We start from the raw sequence: 19177 nt of genomic DNA, 5'->3' as shown, positions 1-19177 counted from the left end.
AGGATGAGAGGGAAGGAGAACTATAATTAAAACTAACTAACTAAATAAATAAATAAATCTAATTATGACTGCCAAGAAAAGCTATTTTATCAGAAATTCTCCATCAGCCACACTGAAATAAAATGACAATAGAGTTCTTTTATTATAGAGTTATAGAAATGTACTTAATTTCTCGATTTTGTATCACTAATTATGTAATTGTGTGTATTTGGACTCAGGTAAACATAGAATCAGATGCGTAAACCTTGTATACAGCTTACAGAAAAATTCTGGGCTTTTCTCCGTTCCTTGATCCTGTTGACTGTGCTGCGTATCTGTGAAAGAAAAATGAAACATTTTCAGTTAAAAAGACACTGACTCACTGTATCTGTGCTGCTCAACAGTCAGCAGTGAAAATCAATCCAGTGAGGGAAATATATGAAACCGAACAACGAGCAATTGTATAAAAGTCATTGTGTATTATAGAATCAGAGCAGGCGGAAACGTTCCTGTTTGTCACGGGTAATGGGAGATGAAAGTGACACGCGGCGTTGCTAAAGTAAGGAAAGCGATCTGTCCCAACCTCTGTCGCCTCACACCAAGCGCCACAGAAATAAAGTGCTGCAGGAAACAACCAGAAACGATTGCATTTGTTCAGTAAGGGGAAAGAGAGATGTATGGAACTGCACATGCAGTGAATCTATAGCTTGGAAAGCACATTTTCATAAGACTGCTGCTAATCCAGTAAACATTTTAATCATATGTTTAAACATATTAAATGTAATTTTGGGGTGTTAATATTTATTTTAATATGCTCATAGTGCTGACATTTTGCAACAAACATTTACTGTTATATTTTATATATGTCAGTGTGTAAAGTAATAAAATATTAGGTTTTACAGGTCAAATATAAATATAATCTCCATACAAACTGCGGATCATTATAATTTAATAATTTATCAAGAACTTGTGCAAAATTTACTCTTTTGATAAACCAAGATTATCCTGAGCCTCGTATGAAATTGAAATACGTAATATTCTGTTCAGATACCAGCTGCTTATTTTTTAAATTTCTATAATGTAATGTAATGTATTTTTAATGGTAACACTATGTTAACTGTTGATGACCAACATCATGCTTCTCAGTGTTGTGTTATTTTTTTAACTATTAGAAATATATAAAATTATTAATAAATAAAATGTTGCCATATTAGTGAAGGCTGATTGAATCTCACTGTTGAAATGCTATTTTAAATTCATACCTAGTTAAAATTAAAGTTCTTGGCAGTGGATGTTTTGAACCCTACTATAACTGAGTTGTGTATTTCTCACTGTTATTAGACACACTGTTATTATTCAATCACTAATAGCTCACTCAATATTCAAGCCTTACTGTGTATACACCCTTGATTTTACACCACTAAAGAAATTCACACTTTACTTCCTTGCAGTGAGGCGGTCAACACATACAACACACACGCAGCACTTTCCCGAGTCAGCCTGCCACAAGCCCTAGGCCCAACCCCTCATCCGAGCTGAATATGCATTACAGCTTATTAGGGCCTGTCATCAGCATAAATTATGCTGCCACCCAGATACACACACAGGGTTGTGTTTTGCGTAGACACCATCACCCATACTGACAGGGCTACTGAAGAGAACAAAGCACCACTAGCCAACAGTAATATGTCCGATCTGGATGCTCTCTCTATCACGGCCTCTCCATGAGTCATGAATTGAAGTGCCAAAGTGGATTGTAGTTGTACTGAATGAAACAGATCAGGGACATCAGATTCATCAATTCATTTCAAAGGAAAAGGACTAAAAAAAAAAACAAATGAAAAAGTTACTTGGTTGTATTTCCATCCAGTTTCTGAGTACTCCCTATTAGTTTTTTTTAAGCAAAATGTATTGGTGTAAATGAGTGAATGAGGCAAAAGAAAATAATGTCATCGAGAAGGAAACAATAAGGTGACCAAGAGGAGAAGAAGAGTCACCTTACTGTTATGATTAGAATAAACACTTCCTCAATGCAAACAGAAACCTTTATATACAGTAGTTTTAAGACTCGTCTTTTTATGCACTTTATAAATAAGGTTAGTGGCCAATAAAATCTTTAAGAAAAACTCATTCATACTTACATCTAAATGATGAATAATAAGTGTGATAATACAGAACAATAAATGACTAATGTTCAGATACTGTAACTGACTACATGTAAAGTGTTATATTTATACAGTGATTTAATTTAATCTATTAAATCAAACTTTTCATCCACGTCGCTTGCTCACTTCTTATTCGACCAGAATCTCCTGTTTATTTCTCCATTTTGGAAATAATAGTCTGCGCATAGAGGAGAGATTTTATGGACCATTAATCATGCCGACAGATTTTCCTGAATGGGTAGAGACAACAAACCTTTCATCTGTCATCTCTGTTCCACTATCTAATTAATTCATTTTTATTCATTCAAAAATTCCTTCACTGTGTCGGGGTTCATCTGCTACTGTTTTTCTTCTAAAACCTTTGACTGCATAAAAGGGGAAAAAAGGAGAGCAAATAAGAAGAAGAAGAAGTCAAGAGCAAGCAGGAGAAAAGAAAAAAAATAAAGATTAATATATTTTATATTCACAAACCCCTCTTTGAAAAATGCATAAAGCAAACATGGGTTGCTCACAAACTGTGAAGACTCCAGGGTCAAGGAAAGGCAGTAGTTGGAAAATAGATTCAGAAGCACTAAAAAAGCCACTTAAGCAAGAATGTGGCGATGATTTATTCTACAATGCGTAGACAGAGTCCGCAGAGAGACCCTTCTTTTATGGCAAGTGAAAAGGTATGAGTGAAGGAAGACAAAAGGTTGAAACATTCAGCCTGTGCCAGGGTGGAGGTGGTGGAGGGTGCAAGTCTATATGGTGGAAGGCTGTGACCTTGCCCACACTTACTAAGCTATGTAAACGCTTTTTTGCGTGACAGCTTCCCTCAGTGTAAGAACTTTTTTTTTTCACACTGTTCTAGTAATATTCAGTAGGAAATATCTAATAGAAATTAATGTTAAGCCTAATTTTAGTTATTTAAATAAATATGGTTTAAAAAAGAGTTTGAAATCAAAATTTCCAGCAGAATGCAAAGTATGAAAATGTTCTTTATAGTCGCTGATACATATGTGCATACAAATATAAACCTTGATCTATAACCAGACACTATATTCTCTGCATTTTGCCTATTTTTATTTACTTTTATTCATTATTCATGTTTTCATTCGAATTTAGACAGGACAATTTACCAAAAAAGTGTTTATCCAAAATAGCCCTCATCCATTAAATCGATATTTTACCCTTCCCCTTACATTTCTCTCTCGCAGAGCATCTAAATGTTAATAGCCATGTTCTATGACATTACCATGCGATCTACCTGCCGTCCTGCATATATTCATATTCTCTATTTTCACCCTGAACTTCCAGAGAAGACACCCTAGCCCGGCAGGGACCTAATGTCAGAATGTTAAATGGAGGGCTGTGAAGTTTAAAAACTTAAAGAGGCAGTGAAATATTGGCCAATGTGCTTGAGGAATGACTAGCTCTTTACTCTGCGTGTCAGTGGTTAATGGCAGACCTGGATGCATATAAGTTAGCCCAAGCATGAAGGGCAGTGGGACGCCCATGTGGGGAAAAAAAAAAAGTAAAAAGAAAAAAAAAACCATATCCCATTGGTGGGGAGCCATCAGAAACTTGTCATTTCTCTCACTCACTCAGTCAGCCTTGAGACACACTGCAGACTCACCTCTGTGTTGTACACGCCATATATCAGGAAGATAAAGAGACCCTGCAAAAAAAAGGAAACAGAAAGAACATAAAAAAAGAAAGAAGCTGTTAAGGTTTTTTTTTTATTTTTACATTAAACAAGTACAAAATGCTGTCTACTAACACTCCGCAATCCAGTACAGCCATTACACAAATAAGTCAAATCTAGAAAGTAAACTTTCTAGCATTTATATAATTTTTAAAAATTATTTGTTTATACATAACCCGAGCAGAAATCTTAACCCAAGGATTTCTCTGGCTTTTTCTCTGGGAGCTCACATACTAGCACTTTATGTGCCATGCTGAAGTGTCCACTCTACAAGAGACTCACAAGAAGCACAGACAGGAGAGAAGACAGCATGCTACGTAAAGAACAATCACCAGAAAAGATAATGATAGAATGGCAAATGAAAGAAAAGGAAAACTAGGAAAACTACTTCATGTCCACAAAAAAGCTAGAACATCCAGTGCTGAGAGAAACAGGACTAAGATGGCCTTGGGTGGACAATGAGTGGCATATATGGTGCTGAATTTTTATCTATTTATTTTTTTATTTCCAGCATTGTCCTTTACTGGAAGGATATAGCGTGCATTTACATTTCTTCTCATACAACACAATCCCGCTCTCTGAGCTCTAAAGGACACGACTGACAAAGAACAGCTTTGAGTGGGATTTGAAAAATCTTTTCAACCAATAAACTTATACACTGAATGTACAGAATGAAGAGCAATATTTTGCTTACAACCCAAAAGGCTGCTCCACATTTATGACACCCAACCATCAATCAACCAAGAGTTTGTAAAATCCAATTTGCCACAGCTAGAGCTCAATGTATCACCATTGACAATTTGATGGAAGCCTGATCCAAATGTGAACTTCTGGATGCCACTTCGCTTCATTTTGCCAAAGTCATGTGTGAAGCCTTCCCAAGGGACCTCACTATATTTCTGAGCTGTGTCAAGATGTAAACAATTCCTGGATTTAAGAGTGAAATAAAAAAAATAATAATAAATCACTGATTTTTTAAAGTGCTGAAAGTGATATATACAACTTTTAGATATATTATTATTATTATTTACAATTATATTCTAGCATTAATTATGATTTTTACCATTTCCATTTTTTAATTTATGAATAATTATACAGTTTTGTCCCCTAACACTGACTTAATAATAACACCGCTTGGTCCAGTAACTTAAGCCCTGTCCCTTTTAAGCATACTTGAGCTTTACTGCTTAACACACTGGACCAAGCACGCAGAAACCCAGTGGATGATAACTTACAACGCATAACATTGTTTTGGATTTGATTTCCTACTTAGCACTGCAAAAATGTATTAGCATGTTTTTGATCATGACTCTTATTTCTAATTAATGTTTGTTGTGTCTTAACAAAGTGGGGAAAAACATTCCTTACATATTATAGAAAAAAAAAAAAATAACCCACAAGCAATTATCATATAATTGAATTAAAAATAAGTAGCATCAAAACGATGAATTGCTTAAAAATGTTAATTCATTAATGTTGGGAACAAAACAACTATAAAAATAGAGCAAATGTAAATGCATTTTTCCTTTTGAACTCCGTAATAAAATGGTCGAAATGTACGCAATAGACCAGCAGCGTTGCTTTCAAAGTATTGCTCTAGATCAAACAAAGCGCACGCACTAATTACCTAGGAAATTAATGAGGAAACAATTGCATGGGTAAAAAAAAAGTTTCAGTAAACATTGTTCTCTGTGAGACTGCAATGAAGTGCGGCCATTTCATTTACATAACCAGAACACACACACACACACACACACTGCGTAAAGAAAGAATGGAAACATTCCTAAAAATCAGAACTAGTTATGCTTCCTCATAACTGTGTGTGCTGACAGAGTCTGACAAGTAGTTAGAGAATTAGAACAAAAAAATACTGAAATAAACGACAGAAATAGAGCTTTTTATTCTTCCGTTCAATCATTTACTTTAAACCTCAAACATCCAGCTCTGTACAGTTTCGGGTCCTTACATCAGCACTTACAATGCTCTATTCAGCTAACCAGAGACTGCAGGCACCATATGCTACGATGAATAAAGGCTCTTGCTCCTCATTATGGGACAACAAAACCCAGAAATTCACCTTGCTTTTCACTTAGGCATCTCTCATCCTTCCTTTATAGACGTGTACCTGTGAGCTTTTACTTACTTTCCCTCTCCTACCCCACTATAATAAATAAATGATAATAAATTTTCACAGATGACCACCTCGTCTTTTTTTTTTTTTTTTTCACACTCTCCCCTAATGCACAAAAAGTTGCAGGCAAAAATCCCCACAAAGCCATTTTTATTTATGATGCTGTCCTTGGTAACCGAAATTTCAATGTAGCGAGATGAAAACCATGATTAAAGAGACGCAGTGTCTAGGCGATGGGTGGCGGCGGTGGAGAAAGCAGGACAGCTTTCTGTCACCTGAGTGGATGTGATGCCTTGTGACATTGTGATGTAAAAATATTTACCGTCACTTCCTGGCACCAGAGTCATCAGGTCATCCTGTAATTAATATCCACAGTACTGTTAATGTAATGATTGTTTGCTTGATTGTTATTGCACATTTTATTGTATTTTTAAATTGAGTGCAACTCAATTGAAATTACTGACCACATATTGGTCTCGCAATATTACTGTTAAAATGACTGCTGCATGTTATAGTTATACTGCTCGTAGCAAAAAAACCTAAAAAAATAATCATTTCAGCTCACATAAGTACGAAAACAGGACAAACTGCACAATAAGAAATGAACAATGAGAACAACGGTGACAGAATCAGTGAGTCCTAAAGAAGAAAAAATAGCTAGGCTATTATCTAGAACTGGCTAGCTCTATCTCCAGATCAAACTTGTTGCACTTACCCTGCTTTGCTCTAATAGTTATGCATAATTATGCTATCAAACGGGGAGAGTGAAGGCTAACACGTGCATCACGTGAATCCAGCCATATGCATGCTCAGGCTGAGACACAGGAGGAGGAAACACACTAGGAGGAAAGAGCTATCTGCCCTCTTCCACATACATGAGCTCACAGACGCCCGTGATTGACGAGTGTCGCTTTGATTGACAGGGAAGAGAGAGAGTATGGCATCCCTTCCAACCTGCCCCAGAGAACATGCCCCATGGTTGCTCCCTTGGCTCCTGACCTTTGGAGAATACGGTTTTTCCGTCGGACCACTCAAGTGCAATGCTTTTTTTTTTTTTTTTTTTGAATTTGGAAAATTTGGATGATAAAATTCTTCACAGCAGGCTTTAGGAGAAAATGGAGCTGACCGATTCGAGGGGATGGAAAGACAAACCTCTGTCAGAACTGTCAGAAGGCTCGTGAGGCTCTGAATTCTCTGAAATGATTTCTTATTGTTATGATAAATAAAACATCACTACTGCACGTCGTTTCTTCATTTCTCTGCATTTCAACAGCTGATTTTTAGTGTGGCACCAAAATAACACAAAAATAGTGGAAACAGGATCTATTGTGGAAGGGCTGTTCATGTTCTCTGTTTGAAACCAATTTCTTAATTTTGTAAATAGTGCCCAGAGTTGACCCAAGGAGTATCAGGTGTGTGTGTGTGTGTGTGTGTGTGGTGGTAGTGATTTCACACAGGAGTTGAAGGCTAGGTGGGGGTTACGCTCAGGGCAACTTTAAACAGTCGGGAATCTAAATAGCACTCAGCGCACCTCTGTCATAAAACAGCTGGACACAAAGTGTGATAAGAAAGATGTGAAAGGTGCGTGGTGTTTACGAATAAGTGATTATGCAGAAAGATTTTCCTAGATTAACAGCGCTGTCTGTTGCTGTGTATTTTTTATTTAAGTGTTTCAGCATGTCATTGCCTTCTTCTGATCTGTTCCTAAAATAAATGCACATGAATAAATTAGACCCGGGAGCTATTATTAAAGAGATAAATAATGGCATACTGTACATTAATAAAATGCTAATGGCCTAATTTAGTAGCTTCATTTTGTCTGAAAAATTCAATAAACTTATTTCCAAGGTCGACAAACATGCATGGCTAATGTGCTACTTCAACAAAACTAAACAGAATAATGCAAAGCTAATAAAACATCAGCTATTTGGGGCTTTTACCCTTGTTTTAAGCTTTGTCAGATTATTCAGACAAAACATGGGTACATGTCTCTTTTTATTTGATATTTCAATTCCTACAAGGTCAAGAGAGTTGGGATTTTTCCTTGTGTGAACAACAAGACCTTATACATGTGGCTGTAATTACAGTAATAAGAGACAAAATGCTTCCAAAAAGGCCTAGATGAAAAAGCAACGAAGGAAAAAAAATAAAAGAAAAACAGAGTTTTTAGGAAACCTGAAAATATCTTGGATTTTTCTTCCTACAAAATAAAAAGTTTAATTAACTCAAATAATCGAGTATCTTTGTTACCCCATTCCTAGTTGTATGTATGCAGTCAGGCAACTCAGGAGCTCTAGACACAAAACGACATAAAGTGCACGTAGTGCAAGTATAAGACGGTTATAACACTGTAAAAACAACAGGTGCTGCAGGACACAGTAAAGATACCTGAAGATCGAGCAGATCACAAACAGCACACAATGAATAAACAGAACACAGGTGGCATCAGGGCACACTTCAGGACACAATTCACTGGACCTGCTGTTTTTTGTTGTTGTTTTGTTTTTTTTTACATTGACTTGTGTTGAATTTTTCAAATAAAGGTGCGTGAGTGAGGCTTTCAGGCACTCGCATGACCAAAAAAAAAAAAAAGCTTCTAAATGCTTCTATGGGCATTTCGAAAAAGCAGACAAAATAATACATTTTGTTTCATTTGTTTTACTTTTTAACAGCATCCTAAGCACTGTTTTTCATTTTTATACTATCCTATGAAAAATGTGGGATGCGGCAGAGTGAATTTAAGCTTTAAAATTAACAGATTATTTAAGAAACGTATAATCGTTGATATGGTGCAGCTTTCTATAAGGAGATGTTTAACGCTTATAGAAGGAGTCTCCAGTGTCAGCACTTTGTGACAGTCTGAGGTAAATCTTGTCTTTAAGTTTTCATTTTGCAGTTTCTCTGTAACATGACAAGCTGCATTTTTTTTTGCCTTATTTACATCAGGAGAGAGGGAAAAAAAGAGAGAAGCTGATGCAGGAATGACTGTTAATTGCTGCTATAATGTAAGTGATAATAAGCACTAATGATAGACAGATATGTTGTTCATTAAAAAATAAAAAACTTGTAATCATAAGCAAATAAAAGGACACATTGGAACATGCAGTTAAAGGAAAATAATCAACTCTGCTTCGAATCTGGTCGCATCACACAGCTACATTGTTGATTATTTTCCTGTAACAGAATGCATCTGATTTTTTTTATGCTTTACTTGACATTTTATAATTAATATATTCAATTTCAGTATTATATTATACAATAGCAGTTAACTGGACCAGGATACAGCGGTTATGGAAGATGAATGAATAAATGAAAAAAATATATTAGTTACATTAGCTAGCTATATTATATTGTAGGCAATGTAGTTCAATGACCCGGGGTACATTAGTGCAAGCTGTATGTTACAACATGATCCTCGTGGATATTAGTGTTTATTTGCAGTGCAGATTTGTTTATAATTTTGATCTGAAATCAGGCTTGTCAAAATTTGGCCAAAATCAGCATTTGCAAGTAGAATGTTAGCTACATAGGGGAAAATATCTCTTTTGGTCCCTTTGTATGCCAGATTACACAACAAAGACAACTATACACTTACCACTGTTATGATCTGTGAGTTTCACCAAACTTAAAAAAAAACAAAAAGCACACGATTTAAAGAATTAAGTGTTGTACAGACCAAGTGTACAGGTTTGTTTTAAAAGAAAACAGCCATGTCTAACTTGTTTTCATGAATATAAGTCATTAATATATTTGGAGAACACTGTAATTTGTCCATTATTTCTGTCAATATACTGCAGCTGTCAACATATTTTCAAGAATTTCCCTCATGGGATCAATAAACTATATCTATCTATCTATCTATCTATCTATATTTGTCAATAGGATAATAGGTACTAATTAAATATAATTTTTAAAAAATATATAAATACATAAAAAACTGTACCTAGGTAAAATAACAAAACATTTTATATTTATAAAACTTAATTACATCGTGACAAATTAATTCATGGACACCCAGTTTTAGGACACAGAAGACATGAGGACCTTTTTGAGTTTTTAAACTAAACATAGTCATAACAGATTATTTAGACATCTTTACACATACTATTATAGTATTTCAAAATTCACACTGTATCTGGCATGCAGTCAAAAGATTAGATTCACCACTAACAAATATAACACATTTAAAAACAGAAATTTAATGTGAATGTAATGTGTTAACACACATACCTAAACAATCTTTTTCTACCAATAGCTTTCAACAAATCTAATGCGTGTCCATCAGAAATTACACGCTGATTAAATCTCACATTTGGACCACATGCTACCTTAAAGGTCAAGATAATAGGTCAGGATAATAGTTTTGCTGTTGCTACTCAAACTGGTGATATAACAAAACTACTTCATTTGCATCAATCAACACACGAGCGGTTTGAACTCCACAGAGGATCATGAAGACCACGTCTTTTAAACAGAGAGCAGATTTTTAACAGGCTGAGAGAGACGGGAGACGACAACTGTCGCGAGTGAAGAAGAATAAAGAAAGCACTGAAGAGAAACTAATTCTGAAGAAAATGATGGAAGAAGAGATAGAGAGAGAATGCTCTTTACTTCCAAACATTGTTAGGTCAAAAAAAGTAAACTGAAATCAAGAGACAGAGAGAGAGAGAGAGAGAGGGGGGGAGTGAGAGGGAATAGAAGACAAGAGATGAGCAAAAGAGAAAGCGGAGAGCTCACAAGGTCCAACACAGAAAGCCTGTGGCAGTGAGGGGGAAAAAAAATCAGTCCGAAGAGAGAAGGATGGAGGAGATCCACGGGCCACCCCATGAGGAGTCAAGCGAGCTGAGGAGCACCGTCGCAGAGGCAGTCGAGGGAGGAGGAGGGGAGAGTTATTAACTTAGCCCTGAAACACCTCCTTAATATAGGGGCCAGCAGTGATGGCTAACAGAGCCTGGCAGAGGTGACAGCTCTTGGACCTGCTTGAGGAAATCCAATTGAAAAGCAGCCAAGAGGAACAACAAGCGCAAAACAGATGTTCCCACTAGCGCTGCGTGCAACCGTGTATACAACAGAAATACCTCACCATCCTCTCAAACCTGACACAAAGATAACAATCGGGCCTGATAATAATACTCACATTTGTGTGCCTTTTAGCAAGAAAAAAAGGTATAGTTCCTCTTTATAAAAGAGGATGTTAGGAGGAAGGGGATGTTAGGAGACCTGGTAATCACTTAAGTTTGCACGCTTCTGCACAGTTACAGCGCACAGCCAATGACTATCACTCAGATCTGAGGCCAAAGCTCTGCGTTGCCAATACACATGCGAGAAGAGTACATCATGGAGCAATTTGCTGCATACGCCGTAAAAAGTGGGACACACCATCTGCGGAAGTCAGTGTGGAAATAAGTGTAAATTAGGGGGAAATTTCAAACTTGCGTTGAGAAAAACCTGAATTTTTTATTTTCTGCACAGTCGCGCATGATCGCTCATTTGATACCAATTATACCACCACTCTGTTAGAAACCATTTGGTCAGAAGATGTGGACGCCTTTTCATAACAGCAGCTCTGAGAGTAGTGCTGGCTGCAGGACACGTCACAGGTTTACATTCATACTCACACTGCCGATAATACATACTGATACTCATTACAAATTATATTAATCCTCAAACACTACAAATTATATTAATCCTCAAACATTGCTAAAACATTGTTTCATTTTATATCATTTCTGAAGTAGCAAGTCATTCACAGGAACTTGGTGGACACCAAGTCCAAAAGAATTTAAGCTTTAAAATTAACAGATTATTTAAGAAACGTATAATCGCTGATATGGTGCAGCTTTCTATAAGGAGATGTTTAACACTTATAGAAGGAGTCTCCAGTGGCAGCACTTTGTGACAGTCTGAGGTAAATCTTGTCTTTAAGTTTTCATTTTGCAGTTTCTCTATAACATGACAAGCTGCATTTTTTTTTTTTTTGCCTTATTTACGTCAGGAGAGAGGGAAAAAAGAGAGAAGCTGATGCGGGAATGACTGTTAATTGCTGCTATAATGTAAGTGATAATAAGCACTAATGATAGACAGCTATGTTGTACATTTAAAAAATTAAAAAATCTTAGCAAATAAGCAAATATGAGGAAAAAACACATTGGGACATGCAGTTAAAGGAAAATAATCAACTTTGCTTCAAATCAGGTTACATCATCACTACTACATTGTTGTTGATTTCTTGTAACAGAATGCATCTGATTTTTTTTATGCTTTACTTGACATTTTATAATTAATATATGCAATTTCAGTATTATATCATACAATAGCAATTTACTTTTTTGTGACTGGCAGTTACATTAGTATTCAGATGTTACTGAGGTCGATGTAAATAAACTCTCAAATGAAGAAAATTAAAGTCTTTAATAAGGATAACGAGTTTACACGATTGGCCACGAAAGACATGGAACGTTAAGCGATGGTCAATGGCAATATCCCATGTATTTAAGTATAACTATTCAAGAATAATCTACTAAAGACAATGTTCTCACATGGCAAAAATGCAAATACGGGACGACTACATCACAGAATTCACCTCTACCAAACTTTCGACCATAGTATGGTACTGAACTGTGTTAATGGAGCTCCACAATTTAGTAGACGCACAAAAAAAATATTAAGTATTTAATTCCACTGATCACTAAGCTAGTCACCCATGTTAAATGCTTCTTTATGACAGTGTAGTTCAGGGCTTCCCAAATTAGGTCACAATCTCCTCTTTTTTTTCATTCATTTATTTTATACATAAACATTAGACAGATTTTGTGTGCTAATATTTAATATAGTCACTTTCAAGACAAGTCACATTTAAATTAATAGAGTGCTTGTTATTTTAGTCTTTTCACTATTCTGACACACTGCACTGGCGTAGTTCAGCAATAAAAAATGGACGAATTTCCCTGTCCATGTACTTCCTCTAAACCAGATACTATTGTGTCTCAAACCGCATCCTTTTTTTTTTTTTTTACTATTCTAGACTGTTATTGAGCTCTAATATTTCCAGGTTTTCTATTACAGTTAGTGTTTGAATTTTAAAAACCTCTCATGTCACCTTCAAACCTACTGAAAGATCTGGTTTGGGTACCAGTCTTCTGGATTTTATAGATTCATAAATACTTTTAAATATAAGGTCAGAGTTTTCAATTTGAGACGCAGCTCATGACAGCAATCACGACGACAGGGAAACGTTTTAATAGAGACAGAGCTTGTCAGCGTGTTTAACATCACTGTGCATAAAATCGCTAAACATTTTACAGTTCAACTTGGAAAGCTGACAGACAGATGTTTTGGCTCTGACGTGCCATCTAGGGAATGGTACTTTTAAAATCTTCTGGATGTGCATAAGATACACAGCGAGGGTGTGTGTGTGTGTGTGTGTGTGTGTGTGAACAATGCCACTAGCATTGCCGCTGCTTCTGCATACACACGCAAGTATAAACCAGACCCCTCTGCTTCACATCAGGCCGTATCACACCACCCAGCGTGGATTAATTTCCTACAACAACACTACACTTCCCACTAGAATGCAGTGCAAGGATTATTCCTTTGGTTTTTAGTCATTTATGTTATGAGTATGTATGTTACTAACATTATAAAATCTTCTAAATTATAAAGCTCTAATTAAAAAATACAGGGTGGTAAAGGCTTGGGATCACAGAAAATTCATAATGTCAGTTTGGGGTTTCTGAAAAATTTCAGGATCCCCTGCTATAGTTCTTAGTATGTAGCTAGAAAATGAAGTGAATTAATTTTAAGCTACGAAATGAATCCCATAGTGACACACATTATTGCAAGTTCGAATTAACAAACCTTCCTGTAGCTTCTAAGTGTGTGCTCTTAAAAAGATAGACGCTTCATAAAAGCCATAAAAGTTTCATAAAAGTATAAATCCGGATAATGAATCCGTAGAGAAACCATATCCCAAAGACTCATGGTGCACATGTGTTGGAGAGAGGGTAAGGAGAGAAAGAATGGTAAACAAACCAGTTTTTAAACAAGACAATTTCATATTGAAGGGCCAAGTCAAACATCCCTACAGAAAACTGATACAAACTTTCAGCACATGGGTCAAACCGCACTCTTTGAACTCGAAGAGGAAAACGGCGCCTGTGTGCCAAGAAGCTGTTTAATTAAAGGTACTTAGGTGTCCAGGAGACATTTCTGAGTGCCCCACTTGTCAAAACTCATGAAATTATACAAGCAATGTCAATCATGTAATAATTACATAGTTTCCACTGACAGTAGAAAAATGTGAAGTTTTAGCCATTTAAGACGGCAGAGCCTGGCCTCAAATTCTGACTAAACGCAGGCTTGTTCTCAGTGACAAAGACCAGAGAAATGGCTGTGTAAAACACCATGAGCCATGTTGATGTTTTGGGGTGTGAACAAAACCGCAAATATGGGTAGAATAGTTCTCGGCTGAAAAAAAATTCAAATCTGATCAGAATCAAAATCAGAATTTTCTGAATGTAAGCTGTATTTTTAACAGGTATTGTTTTTTTATCCAAAAATATAAATTATTTTATATAGGTTAAAATAGTAAAAATCAAAGCAACTGTCGCAGTCTAGCTGTGACTAAGAGCAGGGGGGAAAAATAATAATAAATGGAACATCTGTTTGACCTGTGAATAAATTCGGCTGCTGAGTTACAAACGTAAATATTCGAACATGGTGGTACGCTGACCATTTGTTCGCCGTCTCCTGAGTTGAGTGGGCTGTGGGTTAACGATATGTGCCACACTTTTCCCAAAGCGCATCAATCCTTATCAGGTGGTGCTGTGTGTGAGCGTCACATGCAATCACAGCTGACTATGGATGGCGGGAGATCAAAGTGAAAACGAATGGTAGCTCATCGACATGAAGACTTCATATATCTTCGTTTTCCAGTCTCTTTGTTTCTCACAGTCCCAGCGTGGTATGTTCAGCGTGGCAGTCTCTTCGCTCCTGTATCATTTCAACCAGCGACAGTTACAAATGCGGAAATGTATTTTTCTCTAGTCAAGAAAAAAAATTCTGATTTAAATAGGTCATTGATTAAACTGTGAGGGAGAAAAGTTTTACATTTGATAATCATGATAATCAATTATTCCCTCACTTAAGAGCTAGTTAGTGTCACTGCTGCTATTCATTATTATCATTTCATGCCTCACATCTTGGCTTTCTCTCCATCTGCTAATGAGCTCACTCAACACAGGGTTTGACGTGCACTGAAATGGCGTTAGGGTGAGTTTCAACCACATACTGGGTACAATTCAAAGCTCTGTGATTGGCACATGCTTTCATTTAATGAGGATAATTACTAAGAATAACAAAGCAGAGGACTGCGTCTGCACAGTGTAAAGATTCATGGCTTGAGACGGGTCACACAGGATCTGACAGGCTTTCTGCATTTTTTCCCCACCTAGGGTGCCAAACACTTAACACAAACCATGGGCCTCCTTTGCTTTTTCTCCCTCCTGGAACCGTGCGGTCGACAAGAACCAGATTAATAAGAATCAGCGTGTCCTGGTAAACACTCGTTAGGGGCCGAGCAGAACGGCTAGTCCTGGAGGAAATGACATGGGAGGGGCGCGGCCATTTCTGCGTCCAACTCTTGGCCCGGTCTGACAGCCCAGGAAGGGCAAGAGGCCAATGAGACTGAACGCTGAACTGCTGCTCTTTCTCTTTTCTCTCAGTTCAGTTCTCTTGTGTACACATTACTCCCGCAGATAAAATACGCATAGGATTCCCCTTTGGTAATAAATCAAGCTCAAACAGCAGACATGCGATTGATTTGCTGTTGACTGTGTCGTTTGCATTGCAGGAGATCTGTGGTTCTACAAATTTGCTGAATGTGAGTTTCAGTCTTTTCATTCAACAGCTACAGTGCTCTACAGTTCAAGTTCTGTGCAGAAAGATTTATAACAAATAGGCACACGAATAATAAATACATATAGCGCTTGTGTTTATTTCTGAGATCATTTCCATACAGAAAGCAAATTTCTCAGATGCAAGCTGGGATCAGTGTTCTTCTTTAAAAAAAAAAAAAAAGAGACAGAGAGAGAGAGAGAGAGACAGAGACAGAGAGAGACAGAGAGAGAGAGAGAGAGCTTTTTCTGCACTACTACTCCGACCCAGTTCTTGTTAATTGTCTGCAAAGCATACATCAAAGCTGACCAAACAGTCCACAGCAGTTCAATTAACACTGAGTTAAAAGATCTATGCGTTGAACCCCCACCACTTTTTAACTGCTCCTCCGTCCTAAAAACCTCATGACAGTTTGAGATGGTAAAATGTTCACCTTCTATATAAAACAGGTATTGTTTTGACACGGACAATTTGGGTGTCAGAGGGGTGTCTGAAACTGGAGAAAAGAGGGGGGAATGGTAATTGTGTGTGTGTGTGTGTGTGTGTGTGTGTGTGTGTGTGTGTGTGTGCATCTTGCACTGGGGGGGCGGCTCTTAGGGAGGTCATGAGGTCAGGCCCAGTGGGTCATGAGATCCCCAGTCTCCTGCCAGGCTAGCAGCATGGTTTGCTTTCATATGACACACACATTATTACTAAATGGAGCTGGCAGGTAATTCTAAAGCAAATAAATGTGGGTGGGTGCCAAGTACGACAAGCTTTTTAGTGGTACATGATCGAGGTGAAATTCCCTTCATTCTTGACAGGAAGAGTGTTATTCACAACGATCATCTTTTCTTAAATTCCTGCAATAAAATGAAACTTTCTCTTTTGGTATCAGGCTGGCTTTATGCCTCAGTGTCACGCGTTTCTTCAGTGTTTTTTATCATTTAATGCACAAAAGTATAATAATTTAAAAGTTTGGGGATGGAACAAAGACCACATACACACACACACACACACACACTACATCTAATAAACAGTGCATGATTTACCGTACCATTAAGAAAAAAAAAATAAATGAAGACTGTGTCTGTTCAAATATTCAGATTATATTATATTTTGTTCCAGTTCATCCACCATATAATGTTAATATTAAGAACATAAAAAAGCATAAATAGGACCTGTTCACCCCCTTAACATTTTCAAATTAAAAAGAGAGAGAGAGAGAGAGAAATGATCAAATCTGTCGCAAAATAAATTTTAAACTAGACTTGGAATGTAATTTATGTGGAGTGTAATTACCACCAGCATATAAAAAAAAAATCTTTTTTTAAGCATTATATAAGATAATGAATATTATCTATTATCTAATATTTTACACAGTGCCAATAATGTGTCCAATTCCAAAAGCTCAATAAATTGCCTTTCTCCAAACCTATTATATTCTTTGTATAACTATTCCAAAATGTCTCCTTTATTATTTATTTAGATTATTATTAAAGAAAAAAAAATGAAGAGGTACTGAGAACACCAGGGATTGAAACAAATAAATAATATTGTCCATAACAAAACATAAAAAAAACATGAAATGAAGGAATTCTCTGAGTAATGTCGTCTCTGTACAGCAGATAAAAAGACAATACTCTGGGTAAACTATCTCTCTCTCTCTCTCTCTCTCACACACACACACACACACACACACACACATACACACTTTTAATGATATATAATTGTCTGTAAATTCCATTCCAAGATTGTTGTATTATATAAAAAATATATTAAAATGATTTTAACAGAAACCCAATTTAACAAATGTCTGTGGAAAAAATACAAATACACTTTAAAAGATATTTTATATATAAAACTGCACATATGTATTTAAAAAATAAAAATAATCTATGACCTCTGATTAAAAACCTGAGCAGTTGCAAAAGAATTACAGTTAAAATTTCGGCGGAACGAAATACGAATACTGACATTTTCCTCCCACAAAGGAGCATGACTAAGTGATAAAACGCATCAGTCACAGCACAAAAATTCACACTACCCACCTATTAACAAGCTTCAATAAATCAACACCAAACAACATCATGCGCTACGCTTCACATGCCCAAAAAAGTTGACTTGAGTTTGTGACCCCGGCCCTCTCCTCTGCTCCCTTTATCCTCAAAGTTATTGATAGGGTGGAGTTATGGGCTAATAATGCAACAGACAATGCATGGCGGGGGCCTATTATATGCCAGTAATAGATAGTGGTGAGCTTTTGAATGACATTGCGCCGAGATTGGATGACGGAGACTCAAGTGATTTATGGACAAATCAAGCGCTTCCTCCTCTCTCAACCTTCCACTTGCGGAGTGATAAAGGAGGGCATGAGGCACGGCTCCATAGCTTCATAAATAGAACCAAAATCATTAGCCTGTTTTTGTGCGTTTTTTTTTTTTTCAGATATCCTGAACTTCCTCAGTCTCAAATCTAATAATATTAGCAGCATATATAAATCTATAGGTAGTAAAATTACACAAAGTTTCCAAACATTTCCATTCATGTCGCTCATACACACACACACACACACACAAGCACAACTTCACACAAGAAATTCCTCACAGTGGTGTTATGTACGTGAATATTTGGCAGAATAATAATTAAAAAAACAAAACGATGAAAGATTTTGTAAGCAGTAGAAAAGGATGAGCGGAACAGTAAGAGTAAGAGTGAGCAATGAAAAGGGCTTGTCAACATTATCTGCTTTATTGATTTAACAGTAAAACTCTCAAGCTTAAGTTTTATGTTGTTTTTGCTGCCTATTGAAAATACAATGAAACATGGAGGAAGGCGTTTCATAAACACACATACTAGGTTTTGCATCTAGATTTAAGATGTCTACTATTTCCTGATCATTTCACATGAAAATCTCAAGCCTAGAAATGAATACACACTTCACCCAGAAGCACAAATGTCCTTAAATATCCTTCACATGAAGATTGAACTTCTTTTTCTTGTGAGTCTGATCATTTTGAGGTTCATTCCAACATCTTTTGAACGCATTTAAATGTATATACTGTACAACTTCATATTTTTATGGGTTAATGTCTTTGTATTCATTCATCATTAGAAAGATAGAATTATATGTATTGAAATATCATTTATACTCACTATCCTATCTGTATAGGATTAAACAGCCAGCATGACTGAGATATCATCAAGAAAAGAATTAATTTCTTTGGAAAAATGCATGAATGAAACTGGGAAATTAATATACGGGAGTTATTTTTGCGTCTTTCCTAAAGCAAAAGAAAAGTGCCCAGAGCACTGCAGTGATTCTGAGGTTACTGTCCTTGCATA

At 36.5% G+C, this 19177-nt stretch overlaps 1 protein-coding gene across 2 annotated transcripts in view; it reads right to left on the bottom strand.

Moving 5' to 3' along the window:
• LOC113526144 (adhesion G-protein coupled receptor D2) overlaps positions 1–19177 on the bottom strand; it is a 62151-nt gene that overhangs the window by 27540 nt on the left and 15434 nt on the right. For both annotated transcript variants that reach the window (XM_026912961.3, XM_026912969.3), the window contains exons 21-22: positions 3760–3801; positions 261–314 (exon numbers count right to left, since the gene is read on the bottom strand). In XM_026912961.3, coding sequence (XP_026768762.3) covers positions 261–314; positions 3760–3801 — 96 coding nt within the window. The remainder of the gene's footprint in view (positions 1–260; positions 315–3759; positions 3802–19177) is intronic.

The sequence above is a fragment of the Pangasianodon hypophthalmus genome, chromosome 11 (assembly GCF_027358585.1).
Source record: "Pangasianodon hypophthalmus isolate fPanHyp1 chromosome 11, fPanHyp1.pri, whole genome shotgun sequence".
Lineage (NCBI taxonomy): Eukaryota > Metazoa > Chordata > Actinopteri > Siluriformes > Pangasiidae > Pangasianodon > Pangasianodon hypophthalmus.
Note: the sequence above shows the minus strand (reverse complement) of the source record. Positions and strands in the feature narration are given on the sequence as shown.